Below are 18895 nucleotides of genomic sequence, written 5' to 3'. Positions count from 1 at the left end.
AATCCCAGCCATTTCAGTGTTGGTAGCCATGGGGGGGCATGTCAAGCTTCTTGGATGCCCTGCTTGTGAGGGGGCTGTGCCTGGGAGTCTCTAAACTCTGGTGAGCTCTGCTGAAAAAATGGAGTAGGCTAATTTGAGATCAAGGACAAGCACAGGATGTAGGCGACGTGGTCATCGTATTGCCACCCCAGGATATTGCTGGGTGATGTGGGGGGGGGTCGTGGAGCCTCGAGCACCCACATTCTTCTCTAGTCTCTTAGGGTCTCTGCTGATGGCACAGCAGAGGGGAAGCTCTAAGAAGACAGGCTGAGGGGGCTCCCTCCTGCCTGCCAAGTGGAGAAGGAGTTTTTAGGCAAATCTGACGGTGATAATCCACAGGAACAGAGCTATCATTCAGCAAGCCCTCACAGAGCCGTCACTCACGTCATTGAGATAGGAGTGGCCCCGGAAGAGGAGCGTTTAATTTCATGTTACCTTTAACGAACGAGCCCTTTCAGGGTACATGACAGACTTTTTTTGTCATAGATAGTTGGTGTGAATAGGAACTGTCATCGCCCTACTTGAAAATGCCTGCTACCTTAATTATTCGAGGTTCGTCCTCCCTTTAAACATTATCACTTTGTTCTGTCTTGTTTTTCTTTTGGACTCTCAAAGTATGGATGAGGTTAAAATGCCCTTGAATGTGGAATGGTTCGCACAGCCCCCAGCCCTATGCCAGAGTAGCCCCTGTGGCTCAGCTTTGGGGAGTTCCTCTCTTTTCTCTTTGCCTTCTTTCCTTCCCCACCCCAAACCGGGCACCCGTCTCCCCACTGGCAGCCAAGTCACCCGTCTCTCAGGAGGGCGGCCCCACTGGTTCCCGGGGATCCCTGGCAATCACTTAGTGCGGCTCTCAGCCTTGATTTCTGGTCCCCGTGGGTGTCAGGTTCCATCTGTGAGCTCCTGAGCTTGGATTCAGAGCATCACCACCCGGTGCCACCCAGACCCCTCTGTCCCAGCCCGAGGTACTGCATATGGACCTCAGAGGCACTAACCCCTGGGTCGTCTCTCTTGTGGAAAACCATCCGGGGTTCAGTGCCCTCTAGTGGTCTGTTTCTTTTCCGGACAAGTCTGAGAAAGCCAGACTCTGTCCTGCTAAAGAATCTCAGGGGTCCACGGCACGGGACGTGGCCTCACCTCCCTACATCCATCGTCCTTCCACGGCAGGGCCACCACTCCTGTTAAATGAGGCAATGGCGGCGGGGGGGTGGGGGGCTCAGCACAGGCTGAGCAGAGACGGCAGGCAGTGCTGTCCTTCTGAGGGGTCCACCTCATCACAGCTCGCCTTCTGCCCAGCTAAGTGCCGCCCGGTCTCGCCTGCCTGCACCATCTTTGTACATCCTCAGAGCACACCCAGCAGGTGACTTTTTGTTTCTGTTTCTCAGATGAGTTAACAGAGTGAGTAACCTGCTCAAGACCACAGAGCGAGCTCCCCTCATACCGGAACCAGGCCCTTTATCCACTCCTCTAGGGCTCTCCAACCCAAACCACTCTTCATGTGACAATGCATTTGTGGCAGAAAGAAAGGCAGGGGCAGGTGGGTTTTGCAGGGACCTAGCTGGGCTGTTTCTTGCCCTGCCCTTGGTGGAGAAGCACCTCTGAGTTCTCAGATTTACGTGTTCTGCTCTTAAAATCTGTCCCTCCCATCCAGCACCAAGAAGTGGACAGCTCCTTCCCAGCAATCAGGCCGCTCAGAGACTGAGACCTGAGGCCTCCAGGGGTTGCGGGGGGCTGCAGGGGCTGCGGGGGCTGCGGGGGGCTGTGGGGGCTACAGGGGGGTGCAGGGGTCTGCTCTCTGGGTTCTTTCAGCCACTGATGTCCTGTTGTTACCTCAGGCCAGGTGCTTGTGGCATTTTATATCCAGCCCCTCCTGACAGTGCCATGGGGAGGTATCCTGGCCTCTGGTGACTTATCAGAACCCTTTTCTGAACTCAGACCATCTGTAAACTATCTTAAAAGTTGTTATTCAAATTACCCTATTTTTTTTTGATTAGGAAGAAACCCCCAGCTCATTATGGAAATCTCAGAAAATGCAAAGAACCATAAAGAAGCAAGTCAGAAAACATCCCAATACTTTCTCACAACTCAGGGGCGTCGTGGGTCAGATTTGGGGGCATTTGTTTTGTGTTTGTAATTGAAAAGCACTTTCCCATTCACATGCAGCCTCAGCTCATAGGGCACCAGCCCCAGCCTGAGGGTGTGCAGTCCCAGAGAGGACAGCTGCTGGGCTAAGGAGGTGGCCCTGTGTCCATGTGCTGAGCCCTGTGAGCACCCACAGTGGAGTCTTACTCACTCACTCCCTGTCCAGGAGTTTGACTGTCTGTGTCTTTGGGGTGAGGGATGTTTCCTTTTCACACCTTCCTGAGGGTGTATCAGGCAGCCAAGGGTTACCCCACCATACACACACCCCTGACTGCTGGGCAAGTGGCCTGCCCTCCCAGCTTGTTTGCTGGTTTCTCACATTGGCTGAGTAATGATCCGTAGAGCTCTTAAAGCAGTGAAATGAAAGAATTCACAGGAAGCATCTTCTGTGGTGCCTGGCCATGGGGCAAGTGCTCAGTAAATGCTCTCCCCACCCTATCATCACCTTCATCATCCGGCTGTGTCCCGTGTCATCATTATGAAGTGATAGGGAGTCAGATGTGATGGCGCCTGTAGTCCCGGGTACTTGGGAGGCCGAGGCAGGAGGATCGCATGACCTCAGGAGTTTGAGGCTGTCTCAAAGTATGATGATGCCACTGCACTCCAGCCTGGGCAACAGAGGGCAATCCTTCTCTAATAACCCCCCCCACCCCCGCCAAATACATTCAAGAGAGTACTTAGCAAATTAGTTCACAGACCATAAATGTATCTCATGTGAGTTTTGCAAAAATTCTGTGAGGGATGTGCTACTGGTCTATCTTATCCTGTTACTGGCTTCTGTTTAACACTTTTAAATGGAAAGTTTTAACCTTGAAGGAATTAAGCACTTTTTGCTATGACAACTGCTGCTTCTCAGTTGCCATGCTGTCCCCTCAGGTTTCCTGAGTCCCCATGGTGAGGGAACAGGCCCCGTGGCTCCTCCCAGGCCCCCAGTTTCCCTGCTGTGGCTGCCTGTGTTACATGGTGCAGGTCTGAGTGTCCTGGGTTACCTCCCCTCAAGGACAGTACTGTGCACCTGCACAGCGTGGGTGTGAGTTGGCAGGATAAGCTAGTGCTTAGCCTGATGGTGACAGGCAGGTTGTGTGCTTCTTCTGTAAGTTTTGGGGTTTCTAGTGAGCTGGGAGGTCCATCATGCTGGCCACGTGTCCAGCTTCTGTGGTGATGACTGTCTAGGTGCTGAGGTAACCACCATGTCTGGGCACTGGAGTGACTACCTTGCCCAGGGCCAAGCTTGGTCCCAGAAAGCCCTGGGGAGAGCCGTCAGGGAGAGCTGAAGACCTCTGCGGCTGCCTTGCTTTTGGGGTTCTGCTCTTATTGACCTGGGAGGTCTGACCAGGGGTTGGTACCCATACCTTGCCCAGCAGGTTCCAGTTGCAGAAGTACACAAGGCAGCCTTTCCCCGGGGCCTCCAGAGGGGATGAGGACCACAAAGCTTCAGGCTCCTTGGGGTTGTGGGGGGAATGGAGGGGAAGACGTGATGGGTGGAGACCCCAGTACCGAGCTGGCAAAGGGCTGCCCTCATCAGCCCCATTTGTTCTGCTCCAACAACAGAGTCCAGAAATCATGTTTTAGAAGCCGTGGGCTCCTTGGGGGAAGTGGCTCAGGTGCTGGCTTCAAATAAAGCCATCTTCCTGGGGCCTGGGGCCTGGGAGTCAACATGTGAATGTCGTGGGGACACAACCCACGAAACTAAACAGAACAGAACGAGCTGCTTTCCAGGTGGTCACAGGCCCTACACACTAGGCGCAGTGCCTGGTTTTCTCCGTATGCCTGGATGCCTCCTCACCGTCTGGCAGGAGGACCATACCTGACCTTTGAAAACTGGGCCATGGGGCAGCTGGTGGCTCAGGCCCAGCCAGCAAGGGGTGTTTGCATGTGTTTGGACTAGACGTCATTCCTTTGCTGATGGGCAGCCAGCTTCCTGACCCAACTAGGGCTGAGATGGCATGGCACGTGTTCTGGTGGGCTCGGTACCTCCACGGTGTGGTATTTAAGCTCATGCTGACAGTGTTTTTCAACCTTTTTCTTAGCTCCCGGCACACTTGAAGCTATAGTCAAAGTTTGTGACACACTTAAAAAGATCGAAGAAAAGTTTAAAAAAAATCTATTTATTGTGCTTTGAACTTCTTTTGAAAATAATTTAATTAACGATCTTTTAAATATTTTCGTGGCACAACCTAAGAACCTCTCACCACACATCAATTGAAAAGCACTGGTGCAGAAGGGTCCAAGTGTGGTTTGGACTGGCACAGTTTTGCTTGGGGCACGGGGCCAAGCTGAAGCAGCAGGGGGTTCACCTCAGCAGACATTGGCTGCCTGGCTGCAACACAGCAAACCCCAAGGCTCTCCAGCTGCTGCGCTGGGCACTGCACGACCCCCGTGGAGCGGGGCCACAGCTCCCTTTGCTGTAACACCGGCCTGTAGGCTTATCACGGCTGACCAGCAGGTGGCAGTACAGTGCCTAAAGGAAAGAACACCCTTTCTAAAATAATTTGTACCAAATAGTGTGGTCAGATGGGAGGCTTAGCTGGGGTGAGTGCAGAATCTCTTGGGGGCTTTATCCAGATGCACCTGCCCAGGCCTCGTCTGGAGGTTCAGAGGCTGTAGATGTGGGTGGAGTTTCCCATGCCCAGTCATTTTCCAAAAAGGACCTCAAGGAGCTGGTTCCTATGCAAGAGGGTAAAGGGCAGACTCCGTCCGTTTTACATTCAATTATTTCAACTTTCCCTCAGTCCTTGTAAGTTGTCTTCTAGTGGCCAGAAAGCCCAGAAGGCTTCTCAGAACAAGAAGAAAGCGTTAGCATGGCTCATCCTGGGAGGGCAGCGTCCTCACTCCCACACCCTGGTGGCTGTTGATGGCAAGCTAGTCCTTCTTTCTTTTTAAAGTTGTAAATGACTGTTTTCATTTTGAACTCATGGAAGGGTTGTAGAAAAAGCACAGGGACTGTCACACGCCCTTCACTCAGAGCCCACATTTGAGCGCTGCCCCTTGGCCCAGCTGTGTCCCCTGCAGCAGGAGGATTCAGTCTGGGGTCCAAGTTCCTCAGTCTTCCTTTGATTCTTGTGGCTGTGACCCTTTTGAAGAGGACCTATTGGGTCTGTTCAGTGTGTGCTTGTGAGATCCTGCATTTTGGCGGGAAGAATTTAGTGAGGCTGTGCTCCTGGAGTGGCATCCTCTCAGGGACACAAGAGGACCATTTCCTTGTTACTGTGTGTTCACTGGGAAGTCCTGATCACCTGAGGGCTTGTAGTGGTCTTTGAGCCAGTGTAGAAATCCCTTCATTCCTCATGCCACTTTCACCTGCCGGTGTGGTGTCCAGTGGCGTTTCTGGCCTGGATTAACTGTCACCGTCCTGGTTCCCTTACAATCCTCTTATTGCTTATACGTTTATTAGTTGGCTTTCTGTTATATTAAAAAAGTTTTCTATTCTTGTTTATTCCTTTGTTTATAGCAAAGAGAAGACACTTAGATTTCCGTTTATAGGTAATAAATAATTCGTTGTTATCCCAGTGTAAGCCAGTAGGTGCTCCTTCAAGGGGGCTCCTTGGGATGTATCCCCAACAATTTGGGGCCACTTACATTTTTTCTGGCACAATCGACTGTTACAAGTCCTTGTTCTTTTTCTGCCTCGGCCTTGGAATTGGCCATTTCTCCAAGATGGCTTGGTTCTTTTCAGCATAGATTCTGAGGCCCCAGGTAGTGCTGACTGCTGCCGGACTGCTGCTGACCCCACGCCCTCTCGGTGGCCAGAGTCAGGGAAGTAGGTCCTCTGCACACCCACATTTTCACTTTCTTTTCTCTACTTCTCTTTTTGTTAAGGACTGTGGGTTCATACTATACCCCTATCCCAAGCACCACCTCTGTGCTTCAACAACCAGGGATTACAAAGGAGACAAACTGAGATGATCTTAAACGGAGGCTCCTGGTAGACATGAGAGACTGTAGGGTGATGGGCGATTTCAGTTTTCGCTCTTTTCGGTATTTACCAGCCTGTGTGTTGTAAAGCGATGGTCTGGGGAAAGAAGACAGAGAAGGCTGTGCCCGGGGTCAGTGTCTCCATTTTCTCTTGGCACTGAGGGCATGCTGACCCCTGCTGAGGGCAGCGTGCCCAGGAGCTCTCCCAGGGGTGGAACTTAAAGCCTTGTAAATTTAGATTAATCGGGGAAGGGGAATAATGAGTCTGGATTAACTGTGCAGTGTTTTTATGGTAACATAGTTCTCTCCTTTATTGAGTCCAGAGCAATTAAATTAAACTATAACAGAGTGTCGCCTGTTAGAAGTCCTCTGCAGAGAGCTGAATAGCCAGAGATCCTGCGATGTGAGGCACAAAGATCCCAACTCAAACTGGTTTCTGGGGCATGAGGATTATGCCTTGCCTTTATGACCCGGAAAACTGCAGACAGGGCAGCTTAGCGGGCTCAGGCGGTGTTACCCGGGCTTAGTCTGCATGCTATCTCTTCTCTCTCCTCCTCCTCTCTTTTCTCCCTCCTTCACTTCTTCTGTTGATGGGCCCTGGCTGCTCCCAGTGTCTGCAGTCTTTTTGCTGGACATCCCGGAAGGCATGAAGGACTTCTCTTTCCCAGTAATTGTGACAGATGTTCTAGCTTGGGCCATTCACACAGCCATCTGTAGCCATGCCTGGGAGGAGGGACTCTTGCTCTGGGCTCTGTCCTGTGCCCTCTGCAGGAGCAGGGTGGAGCAGGCCCTCCTGGGACCTCTCAAGGTACAGTTGTGGGGGGCCCAAAGGGAAGTGCAGGTGTTGCTTCTCAGGGAAGGGGTCTGCGGCAGGGCAGGCAAAAGCAGCCCTATCTGCGGGAAGCATGTGCTTTATAAGTTAATAGGACTTTGTAGCCGGGCGTTGTGGCGGGCACCTGTAATCCCAGCTACTTGGGAGGCTGAGGCAAGAGAATCACTTAAGCCCAAGAGTTTGAGGTTGCTGTGAGCTGTGATGCCACAGCACTCTATGGAGAATGACATAGTGAGACTTTGTCTCAAAAAAAAAAAAAGATTAATGGGATTTTGTGGGAGGCACTGCAATGAAAATGGAAGTTTCTTGGTGTTTTTTTAAAAGCTCATCAAATTGATAGTTGTAGTATCTTCCCTGCCATCTTTCCTCCCTGTTAATTGTCCAGATGTAGCTCTTTCTACTGGACCCTGCAGAGGTGAAGTTCACCTCCATCTGTCTCAATGATCCGGAACGCACAATTAACAACAGCTTGTGCTGTGTCTACCATGTGGGTGGACAGAGGCGCGCTCGTCACCGTGTGGGACCTCCTTGTCCCCTGTGAGCCAGGGTGGAGCAGGGTCACGCCAGCTTATCAAGCTCTGCTGGGCACCTGGCCTCGTGTGAGGTCTTGAGGGATCCCTTGTCCCCTGTGATTCATACACGAGCCCTGTGATGTGCTGTGTTATCCCTGTTTATAGATGACCATGTAGGTGAGGAGCTCAGAGGGGAAGGTTCTGATAACGGGAAGGTCTGTGATGGGGCCCAGATCTGCTTGACCACAAGTCCTGATGGATCATAAGGTGCACACGTTTTTCCCAATCCTTGCCCCGGAAAGGCTCAGTGAGAGCCAGTTACGCTGGGGACTGCCCTGTCACTACCTCCTGGCACCTGCTTAGGGGTCTGGGTTGCACTGAAAGCAGTAGTGGGGCTGCCCCTTACACACAAAAGGACCAAAATGGGCTCCCCAAACTCCAGCTGTTTGCCACCACTCCTTGGAGGGTAGGGGCTTGGAGAACCAAGGCCGGGGCTGGGTGTCCTGGCACTGAGGCCAGGAAAATGACAGCTTGGGTGTCTCTAGGAATGGAAGGAACTTGTAGGCTCTTTCCAGACCCTCTGACAGCCAAGCACAAGTCCCCAAAGCAACCATGAGGCTCTTCCCCAGCTCCCATCCAGGGATGTGGCTCTTCCTGCCCCCACCCCAAGCCTTGGGCCGCAGCCGGTACTGATGTGTGTAGGGCCGGGTGTAGGACGGTGGGTGGGTGGGTGTCCACACACATCATGGGGCTGCTCTCACAGCGGGGCTCTGTGTTGCAGGCCTGCAGGTACGGACACGTGCAGCATCTGGAGCATCTGCTGTTCTACGGGGCGGATATGGGCGCCCAGAATGCGTCGGGGAACACGGCCCTGCACATCTGTGCCCTCTACAACCAGGTCAGTGGGACCCCCAGCCTGCACACCCCTTCTCCCCCCACCTGGGGGCACAGGGCACAGTGCCGGGGGCCTCTCAGGTGGGCCTCACCTGCTGTGGGAGAGAGGGCACAGCCCACAGGGAGCACTGTGAGCAGCTCGGGTATGCAGTTGGAGCCTGCCAGGCTGGACTCCAGGCCCAGGTCAGCTCAACTCCAGGGCTGAGCCTCTAAGCTGTGCAACTTCCAGAAGACATGCACTGAACCAGGGTCCTCTTGTCCTCACCCTTTGGAGCTGAGGAGCAAACTCTGCTCAGTTCCTGAGTCTGTAATAGCAGGTGTCTACTTGGGATGGGGAGAGGGGCCAGTCAGAGCCATGAAATGGGAAGGACGTGGCTGACAAAGCCTGAGTTAGTCATGGCACCCCAGGAGAGGTCTGTGACACCATCACTTAACAAAAGCCAGCTTTCCACTGTGCATGTCATAATATGCCCCGACGCAAGAATTTATTATTTTAATCATTTTTAAGTGCACAGTCTAGCAGCCTTAAGCCCCTTGGCATTGCTGTGTAGCCATCACCACCACCCGTCTCCAGAACTCTCCCAGAGAAGAAGCCCTGATGAAGCCCTGACTCTGGTCCCCTCCCCAGCCCCTGACACCCCCACTCTATTTTCTGTCTCTATGAGTTTGTTGTCAGGGTCCTCACGGATGTGGAATCAGGCAGCATTTCCTCTCGTGTCTGATTGGCCCCCTCGGGGGTGATGCTTTCGAGGTCCATCTGGCGTGTGTCTGAATTTCCTGTCCTTTCCAGCCTGAGCACTCTCCCACTGCACGTGCGGGCTGCTTCCACCAGCACTGTTGTGAATCCTGCTGCTGTAAGCGTGGACGTGCGAGTATCAGTTCAGGACTCTGTTTCCGGTTCTTCCCAGTCTAGACCCAGAGGTGGAACCTTGATGTGAATAAATCAAAACGCACACTCTTCTGTGTAAGACCGACCAAGTGACTGAGGATGGCAGCAGAGCAGAGCGTCTGGGGGTCGCTGCAGGCTCTGGGCTGTGATCCCTGCCCTTGGGAGGGTGAGCCCAACATGACAAGGGGGCATCCTGTGCAGTGTGTGTGTGGGTTGTGCAGAGGGGAAGCAGGAGAGCTGTTGCTCCTGCAGGTGGGAGGAGAGCGGCAGGGGAGCTCGTGGGGTAGGTGAGAAGGGCACGGCTCACAGGGGATTCCTGGCATTGGGGATGCTGCTTCAGGGGGCAGAGGTTGCTGGTTTCCTTAGAGCTCAATGTCAGGCTCATCCCTGGGCATCGCTATTTAAGGAGTTCTCTGCTCCCCTTTTAAATTATTCTCTTTCTCTGATTTCAAGGAGCCTCAAGTCTGCAGGGTAGGGAGAGGTGGATGCTATGCTGAGTGGCCAAGCATAGGGGGTGGGGCGGGGCCCTTCTTCCTGGAGGGACAAAGGGAGATCACGGAGAGGGGCTTTGCTGGAGGCCCTGGGCTCTTTGTGCCTGGGTCTGTGTGGGCCCTCGGCGTTGCCTTCCCAATTCAGAGCCGTCCGCCCATCCTGCAGCTCACTGTGACCTTCAGGGTGAAACCTTCAGCCTCACCTACACCCAAGGCCTCCCCAACCCCTCTGGCTACTCACTAACCCAGACCCCCAGCCACCCAGGCCCCACATTGTATTAAACCTTTCTGGATTCTTTCCTCTGAAAAACTCTTATGCATCTTTCAAAACCCAACTCACAAATGACCCCTTGATACTGTTAGTTGTACAGTTTGCTCTGCAGACCTTTGCAAGACATAGCCAGGGTGAAATGTCCAGGACCATTTCCCTTGCCAGCATCCCCTGCCCTTTGTGTCCATCTTCTCAGGGACCTAAACCACCATCTTTCGGTGTCTCCTGGTACCTGGCACAGGAAAGCAGCAAAGCGTATGGGGTTGGAGTAGCATTTTGCAGAGCTGCTGGCTTCCTCCTTAAGGGAAGCATATTGATGGGATTTGCATGCAGCTGTGGCCCTCAGTACCCACTGAGTTTAGATGGTGGAATGGCTTTAATAGTGTGGAGATGCATCGCTCAGCTACATTGGAAAAACACATCATGAGGCTTGGCTGTGGCTGGTAAAACATCTGTACTAACATCTGCTTCCTAATTACTGCATTAGATAGAAAAACATTCCTTAATTTTCCCCAGTAGATTTTGGGCATATTTTATCTTGGAAAAAAAAAAACAAAAAATAAAAACTCAGGAAAAATGTCCTTTTTGTCACTTGAAATAATTATGGACAAGATGGTCTTTGAAAGCATTGCTTTTTTATTATTAGAAAAGGTTAAAACACGTTGGTGACCTGCACTGTCAGTTACCCTGGCTGCTGGCTCTCAGGAAACCCCTTTCCTGTGGGCCCCAGATTGGCACAGGGGTTGGGGTCAGCCAATTTTTGCTATCAAGGGCCAGTTAGTAAATATTTTTGACTTCGAGGGCTACATGGACTCCATCATAACTACTCAGCTTGGCCAGTGTAGTGCAAAAGCAGCCGTAGAAAGTACAGAAATGAAAGAGTATGTCTGTGTTCAAATAAAAAAACTTTACCTACGAACCAGGCAGTGGGGCTCCTGGCTTCTGGGCCATGGTTTGCTGAGCCTTGGAGCAGAAGGCAGCATCTGCCCCTCTCCCGGCCAGAGTTGTGGACACCCTCCCTTCCCCAGGGTGGGGTGTGGGGGAGCCATCTGCCCTCCCTGCTGGGTCGGGGTGGGGGGGCCTGCAGGCTCCAGGCCTGTGTGTCCCTCCCCTTTAGTTTGGGTACAGGTGCCTGAACTGGCACCCCTGGTTTTGTCTGCCTGTCTTATGATGCCTCCAAGGGTCAGTGTGTGGAGTCACAGGCTCTGGGCTTGTTGTCCCCTGAACCTCTGGATACCACATACAGATGGAAAGTCAGTGGGTATTCTGGGATCCAGCTTCATGAATCCCTCCCCACCCTGGGCAGTGTCTTGCTGATGGGGTAGAGAAGCCGGCATGGACCGCGCAGCTCATTGTGATTGTAGGAGAGGCACAGCTTCATGCCTGTGTGCTCCAGGTGCTGGTGACCAACTGTCTGGGAGAGATGGGGCCTCCAGACTGCACCCGTCATGCAGGGCACATCATACTTGACCCAAAGCTTCTGTACTGTCCGTCCCACCAGCATGCGGGCACCCATCTGCACACATGTGATGCGTGGGGCTGTGTCAGACCAGGCTCAGGTGCAGATGCAGAGCCCATTCTGGCCACTCCAGATGGAAAAGGGTGTCCTCCAGGGCACGCTGGGGAGTAGTATTTGCAACAGGCTGTCCCGGATGGGTCAAAGATGCCTTTGAATCAGGATAACATTCAGAGGAAGGAGTTTGGGAGCAGCCTCAGTTTAGTGGAGCAGCAGTGTGCAGGGAGTGGCTGTAGGGGTCTCATTGGGTTTGGACTGTTACCTTGCCATCCTGTCTCTCCTCGGCTCTGAATTCCCTTGTCTCTAACATGGGGAAAATTATACCAACCTCACAGGGTTGCTAGGAGCCTAAAAATGGAAAACAAACATGGCGTGCCTGGCACATAGTAGGTGCTCCATTTGTAGTGGCTGTAATGATGGTAATGATGGAGAATGGGGGTGGTGATGATGGTGATAATGGCAGTGATGGTGGTGGTGGTGATGACAGTGGTGTACAGTGATGATGATGATGGTGGTGGTAATGGTGATGGCAGTGGTGTACAGTGATGACGACGATGGTGGTGGTGGTGGTGATGACAGTGGTGTACAGTGGGGATGGTGGTGGTGGTGGTGATGACAGTGGTGGTACAGTGATGACGATGGTGGTGGTGGTGGTGATGACAGTGGTGTACAGTGGGGATGGTGATGGTGGTTGTGATGGTGATGACAGTGGTGTACAGTGGGGATGGTGGTGGTGGTGGTGGTGATGGCAGTGGTGTACAGTGGGGATGGTGATGGTGGTTGTGATGGTGATGACAGTGGTGTACAGTGGGGATGGTGGTGGTGGTGGTGGTGATGACAGTGGTGTGCAGTGGGGATGGTGATGGTGGTTGTGATGGTGATGACAGTGGTGTACAGTGGGGATGGTGGTGGTGGTGGTGGTGATGACAGTGGTGGTACAGTGATGACGATGGTGGTGGTGATGGTGGTGATGGTGGTGATGACAGTGGTGTACAGTGGGGATGGTGATGGTGGTTGTGATGGTGATGACAGTGGTGTACAGTGAGGATGGTGGTGGTGGTGGTGGTGATGGCAGTGGTGTACAGTGGGGATGGTGTTGGTGGTGGTGGTGATGACAGTGGTGTACAGTGGGGATGGTGATGGTGGTTGTGATGGTGATGACAGTGGTGTACAGTGGGGATGGTGGTGGTGGTGGTGGTGATGGCAGTGGTGTACAGTGATGACGATGGTGGTGGTGATGGTGGTGATGACAGTGGTGTACAGTGGGGATGGTGGTGGTGGTGGTGGTAATGGCAGTGGTGGTACAGTGATGATGATGGTGGTGGTGGTGGTGGTGATGGCAGTGGTGTACAGTGGGGATGGTGTTGGTGGTGGTGGTGATGACAGTGGTGTACAGTGGGGATGGTGATGGTGGTTGTGATGGTGATGACAGTAGTGGTACAGTGGGGATGGTGTTGGTGGGGATGATGGTGATGGCAGTGGTGGTAGTGATGACGATGGTGGTGGTTCAGTGATGATGGTGGTGGTGATAATAAAGTGATGGTGTTGGTGACGGCAGTGGTGATACAGTGATAATGGTGATGGTGGTGGTGGTAATGGTGATAGTCATTATGAGGGTGATGGTGATGACAATAGTGGTGGTGTTGACAGTGATGATGGTGGTGGTAATGATGACGATGATGGTGGTAATGGTGACTCATGAGGTTCCTACTTGAGTTGTAACTCTGCTTTGAAATTACATAAGATACCAGGCTTCCAGCATCTCAGTATCTCAGCAATGCTGAGGTGTCTGTGCAGAGGCAGCTGGCTCTGTGGTTGAGACAGGACCAGCGCACTGGACTCCATGCTCTTAAAGCTCCCTTCCCATTCTGCTATGATGGATCATGACCAAACTTACACAAATCACTGTAACTTGGGCAGCCTCCATTTCACCATGGCATCTAATGGTAGCTCAATGGGCCTCACCCTTGGACATTACCGGGTTTCCAGATGTACATTCACAGCTGGAATGTCTCCTGTGAAGCTCAAGAAATTGCTAATCAAAGCAATTCTCCCTTCCCTACTTCATGGCTTCTTCCAGTCTCTTTGGATGAGTCTTCCAGCCCGTGAGCTTTCCTGCTTCCTGGCCATCTGGGCATGGAGGTGCATTTGTCCTTCAGCCACGTGCCCTCAACTGATACAGCACATGTATCAATGCCCACATTCTTAGAATTAATGAGAGCCTTGTTAAGGCAAATCACCGTCAGTAGTAGCAACATCATCACCACCATCATTAGGACCAGGACTTAGTCTACACATAGAAAGTGGGGGGCAGCAATGTGTGCACACTTTCTATGTGTAGACTAAGTCCTGGTCCTAATGATGGTGGTGATGATGTTGCTACTACTGACGGTGATTTGCCTTAACAAGGCTCTCATTAATTCTAAGAATGTGGGCATTGATACATGTGCTGTATCAGTTTGGGGCAGGCCTCTGCCCTGCACTTCTAATAACATGTACTGTGATCAGAATATCGTCTCTTCTTTTATGAAATTTCCTAATTAGGGCTTTGATTGTAAGCAGCAAATCGTGTTTAATCTGTCAGCTCCCTTGCCTCCTGCTGGCTTTCTGAGGGCTCTGGAGGAAGGGAAGCAGCCTGGAGTTTGCTTTTCTGCCCTGGATAAAGAAGGAGCAAGGGAGTTTTAAATATCAAAAGTTATTAGGCCCGGCCAATTTGTCTGAAAGGTAAAAAAACACAGGGAACACCTCCATCTCTGTGGAGCAAGTCTTTTGACTTCAGTGAGATTTTCTGTCGGTGTCTCTGGGTCTTGCCACTGTCCCATGGACAGCTTGGCAGCTCCGTGGCTGTTTCCACAGGGCCGCAGGGGTGGGGTGGGGCTTAGCCCCTGAAGCCTGGAGCATTGTGGGTATACCCTTAGATTCCCCCCAGTGAGCTTTTTGGTGGATATTTTGGTTTTTCTTTAAACACATGAGAGGAGCCACACTTAGTCTAAAAGTAACTCAGTAAATGATGAAGCCAGGCCTCCCATCCATGCCCCGCCCCAGGCCTGAGGGGACATGTCCCCATAACCCATTCATTGGAGTGAGCTGTGGCTCTACAGGGCACAGGTCAGGCAGAAGCACCCAGGTCCCCTGGCATGTGAGGAGTGTGGTCCTGCCCGCCCTGGCTCTTGCTCTGGGACACAGCTGTTCACAGGGAGGTCGGTCCGTGGGACCAGAGTCCACCCTTGCCCCGTGACATCACTGTCCCAACTCTCCATATTATCACTTTCCCATTTTACTAATTGTAGCATCTTAGTTGTTAAATTTGTGGCTAACTGGGCAGCCTTGTAAAGCAGTGGTTCTCAACCTTCCTAAGGCCACAATGTATTTTCATTGTTACAAAGGGGTCACGACCCACAGGTTGAGAACTGCTGTTGTAAGGGATACTTTCACCTGGAGACGAATTGCTGAGGTAATTTATGGGGTCTTTAGTAATTTGTGTCATGACATTTAAGTGAAGATAGTCTCGGTGCAGTCAAGGTGATAGCACTTGGCCGGGGGGGAGGGGGACTCCTGAGTTCACACCCTGCTGCCCAGTATCTCTGTTTTGACCTCTGTCCTCTCTATAAAAATGTCTCCCCACCTTCTCTCTCCAGAAGAGAGAGCCCATCCTTACCAAAGTCTCACAGAGAGGTGTCTGTGCCCTTGGCCTCCACGTTCCCACTGTCGTCTCACCAACACCGTCCAGTCTCACTTCTGCCCCCTGCTCAGGGCAGGCTGTGCCCACGTGCCCTTCTGTGCTCCCTCCTCTCCCCTGTCCTCATCCACTCAGCATCTCCGTAGCATCTGGGTAGTGTCTCTCGGTGTCCATCCTGCACGGGCCTGTTACTAAATTCTCTCCCACGGCACCCTCAGGCAGGCCTGTCCGTGCCCTTCCACATTTTCTGGAAAACACTGACAGCCCCTGTCAGGACCTGCCCACCAGGCTCTACCCTGAGCACTGGCAGTGATTTCTGATGCTTGGACAATATCCCCACGTGGTGCCCTCTCAGGAGACTCCAGTTCAGGGCCACCCACTGTGGGTGACATCCTTCCCTCCAAAGCTTGGCCCGAGACCTGGCTGCCGCCGCCTCCTCTTCACCCTCACTCCTGTCCCAGGTGCACTCCCACTCCACCCCCTCTGCCCTCTGCCCTCTGCACCATTCCCATCCCGACCTGGGACCCTGTCATGTCTCCCTCACCCCTGACCTCTGGCCTGCCTTCATCTCTCTGCCCTCAAATCCACTTTCCGCAGGATGCTGGAGTGGTTTTATACCAAGCAGACAAGTGTTGTGTCCCTCCCTTACTGGAAGCCCCTTTCTATGACCCAGAGACCTGTACCCCGTGGCCCTCATCCTCACCCAGTTGTGCTGGGACCCCCTCACCCAGCCCCCTGCCACCACCACCTCCTGCTCAGCGTCCCCCTCGGCAGGGCTTCAGGGGGCTCTGTCGTCTTTGCTGGGCTCCTCGTACCTGGCTGCCCTGCCCCTGTCCACATCACAGGGACGGCGGGTGGCCCCACCACTCTTCTCTCCTGTGTCTGGTTCTGGTGATCTTCAGGATCGCCCACCCTGGGCTGTGTTTCAACAGTCTGTCACCCTTCTCGAGCTGGAGCCTGGCAGAGACCTTCAGACCTGTTTGCCTCTATGTCTCCAAGGGTGGGGATGGTACCCGGAGTGTTTGCAGCTTGGAGCGCATTCGTGGAAGAGCACACTTCTCCGTCCGTCTGTTCACCTGTAAAGCAGAACCGATAATGTCAGGACTGCAGCAGCTGGGGGCACCCAGAGGCACCGCGTCCTCCACGGGGCTGAGGGGCAGCCTGGGAAATGCTCCCTGCAGAGGGAGCCATGTTTAGTAAGGAAAGTGTCTCTGAGAACACATGCCAGGAAAAGAGCTGGCAGTGAAATGACATTCTTCTTAATGCTTTGGTCCTCAAAAAAAAAAAAAAAAATTATTTTTCTTTCTCTATACTTTGTTGGCTTCTTCCTTTATTTTTTATTTTATTTTTTTATTTCAGAGTAATATAAGGGTACGTACGATTAAGTGACGTCGCAGTTGAGCCCTCCACCCGGGAGGTGCACCACGTGCCCTTACATCATGCCCGTCAGGTGGGAGCTTGCAAGTCCCCTTCCTCCGCCCCTCCCCTTCTTGAATTTAATTGTGCTTTTCTCTCGTCTGGGTGTGTGGTTGATCATCTGCTGGCTTCATATTAGTACTGAGTACATTGGATGCTTGCTTCTCCATTTCTGTGATTGGAGGACATTCTCCAAATCCATCCAGGTAAATAGGAAAGAGGTAAAGCCTCCACATTTCTTTATGGCTGAATAGTTCACTGACTTCAGGCACAAAGATGAGTCAAGTAAGATGCACCCCTGACGGAGCACGGCACGTGCGCAGGGCAACAGGGAAGGCCCCTGTTAGCCCCCCGCCTAGATCAGTTTTCTCTTCCCTCCCTTTCTGAAGCCCCAAGTTGTCACAGTTTTTCACTTCTGGACCTCCACTTCCTTCTCTGAAAAATGGGGCCTCCCGTCATCCACTGGCGGGGGTGCCTAGATGGTTGACTCACAAGGAGTGGATCTGTTTTCTGAGCTTTAAGACACATGTGCACACTTCTGTGTACCCACGCATGCAGATGCATCTGTCGGGGCCTTAAAGCACACACACACCAAAGTGTCATGGTTACTAAGCCAGGTGAGCCATTTACCCTCCAGTTTCAGAGTAGCTCCCTGGAGCTTGATCTTGTGTGGGTCAGCGTTACGGTGACCAGTCATGTATCTAGGGCAGAATTCTCCAACATTTTTTATCTCATGGCACACTTGAACCTATGTTAAACTTCTGTGGCACACTTAAATTGTGGTGATAAAAAAAAAAAAAGGAGTATATTTACTCTTACTATTCACGGCACACCTAAGCTCCTCTCCCAGCACACTGGTTGGAAATCACTGATCGAGGGGCTTGGTTAATATTGATTTGGTCAAAGTCATCTCTTTATGGGCGAGTGGGGCCTTTTCTAGGATTCAAACTGCATCCTCTTAGAATAACAATGCCTGGAAGGGTTTATTCTCAGTCCTTTATAGGAAATAAACATCCTTTAGGATAGGGGCTTATCAGGGCAAGCTCTTGCTGAGAAGTAAGGGCTGTCAGGGGAGGGGTGTCCCAGGGTTCCTGTGTCCTGAATTCTGATTGGCTGGGTGGCTCTGACCCTCCTCTGGACTGTCCATGCTGAGTGGTCCTTCCAGGCCTCTGGGCCAGGGTGCACTTGGAGCCCAGAACAAAGTCAGTTCTGGGTGAGACCCCCAGGGTCCAGCCTTCTTATTCCCACTGACCCTCATCCCCTTGGGGTCCTTCTCTTCCTTTCGTCCAACCTGTCCCTCATATCCCCCCATTCCTCTCCCCATGCCCCAGAAGAAAACCTGCTGAAATTCCCCACATTCTCCCAGCCATGCAGTCTCCCCCACCTCAGTTCTCTTAAACTCCTTCTTCCTTTTCTTTTTTCTTAAAGCCAAAAAACATATATTGTTCATTGTTGCCTGATGGTACTGCTGGTTTTTTGTTTTGTTTTTTTTTTTTTTTGAGACAGAGTCTCAGAACTTTATTGCCCTGGGTAGAGTGCTGTGACGTCACAGCTCACAGCAACCTCCAGCTCCATGCCCACAGCTCTCTTTGCTTAGCAGAGTGGAACGCCTGGCACATTCTCTTGCCTCAGCCTCCCGAGTAGCTGGGACTACAGGCGCCCACCACAACGCCCGGCTATTTTTTTGTTGCAGTTTGGCCGGGGCTGGGTTTGAACCCGCCGCCCTTGATATATGGGGCTGGCGCCCTACCCACTGAGCCGCAGGTACCGTCCAGTACTGCTGTTGTAATGAAGATGCTAGCAATTGTAAATTACAGGACCCTGTTGGGGGCAATTGAAAGGAAGATTGGTGACTCGCCGTTGGGCTGCTGGGTGAGTTTCACAAGTCAGAGCACAGATAGGAGGGTCTAGATCAGGACAGGGACAGCATAGGGGGCCCAGCCAGTGCGCTCAGCTGTCTCTGCCTCTCATCCAGTGGAGAGGGGAACATCGTGTGAAGCTAACTGCAGTGCTGGCCGCCCACAGAAACTCACCATTCCCAGTACCTGGTGACAGTTTGGCAGGTGCATGTGACTGGGGCACAGAGGGGATGTAGTGGGCCTCGCTTTCCATGGATCAGATATACTCTCTGAGGAAGGGGCACTGACTATGATGAGCCAGGCCCCAACCTCATTATCAAGCCTGCTGTGCCCACTCACAAAGGGGGAAACTGAGGCTCAGGGGACTTGCCCTGAGAGGTGGAACCACTTTGAACCTGCTCTGTTAGCACATAAGCTGGCTGTCACCCAGCAATCCTGTCACC

General features: G+C 52.4%; 1 protein-coding gene across 1 annotated transcript in view; it reads left to right on the top strand.

The window, feature by feature from the left end:
• The window catches only part of SHANK2 (SH3 and multiple ankyrin repeat domains 2), a 577367-nt gene that overhangs the window by 134667 nt on the left and 423805 nt on the right, over nucleotides 1-18895 (top strand). Inside the window, exon 9 of the mRNA XM_053561191.1 lies at nucleotides 8219-8335. Coding sequence (XP_053417166.1) covers nucleotides 8219-8335 — 117 coding nt within the window. The remainder of the gene's footprint in view (nucleotides 1-8218; nucleotides 8336-18895) is intronic.

The sequence above is a fragment of the Nycticebus coucang genome, chromosome 14, assembly GCF_027406575.1.
Source record: "Nycticebus coucang isolate mNycCou1 chromosome 14, mNycCou1.pri, whole genome shotgun sequence".
NCBI lineage: Eukaryota > Metazoa > Chordata > Mammalia > Primates > Lorisidae > Nycticebus > Nycticebus coucang.
Note: the sequence above shows the minus strand (reverse complement) of the source record. Positions and strands in the feature narration are given on the sequence as shown.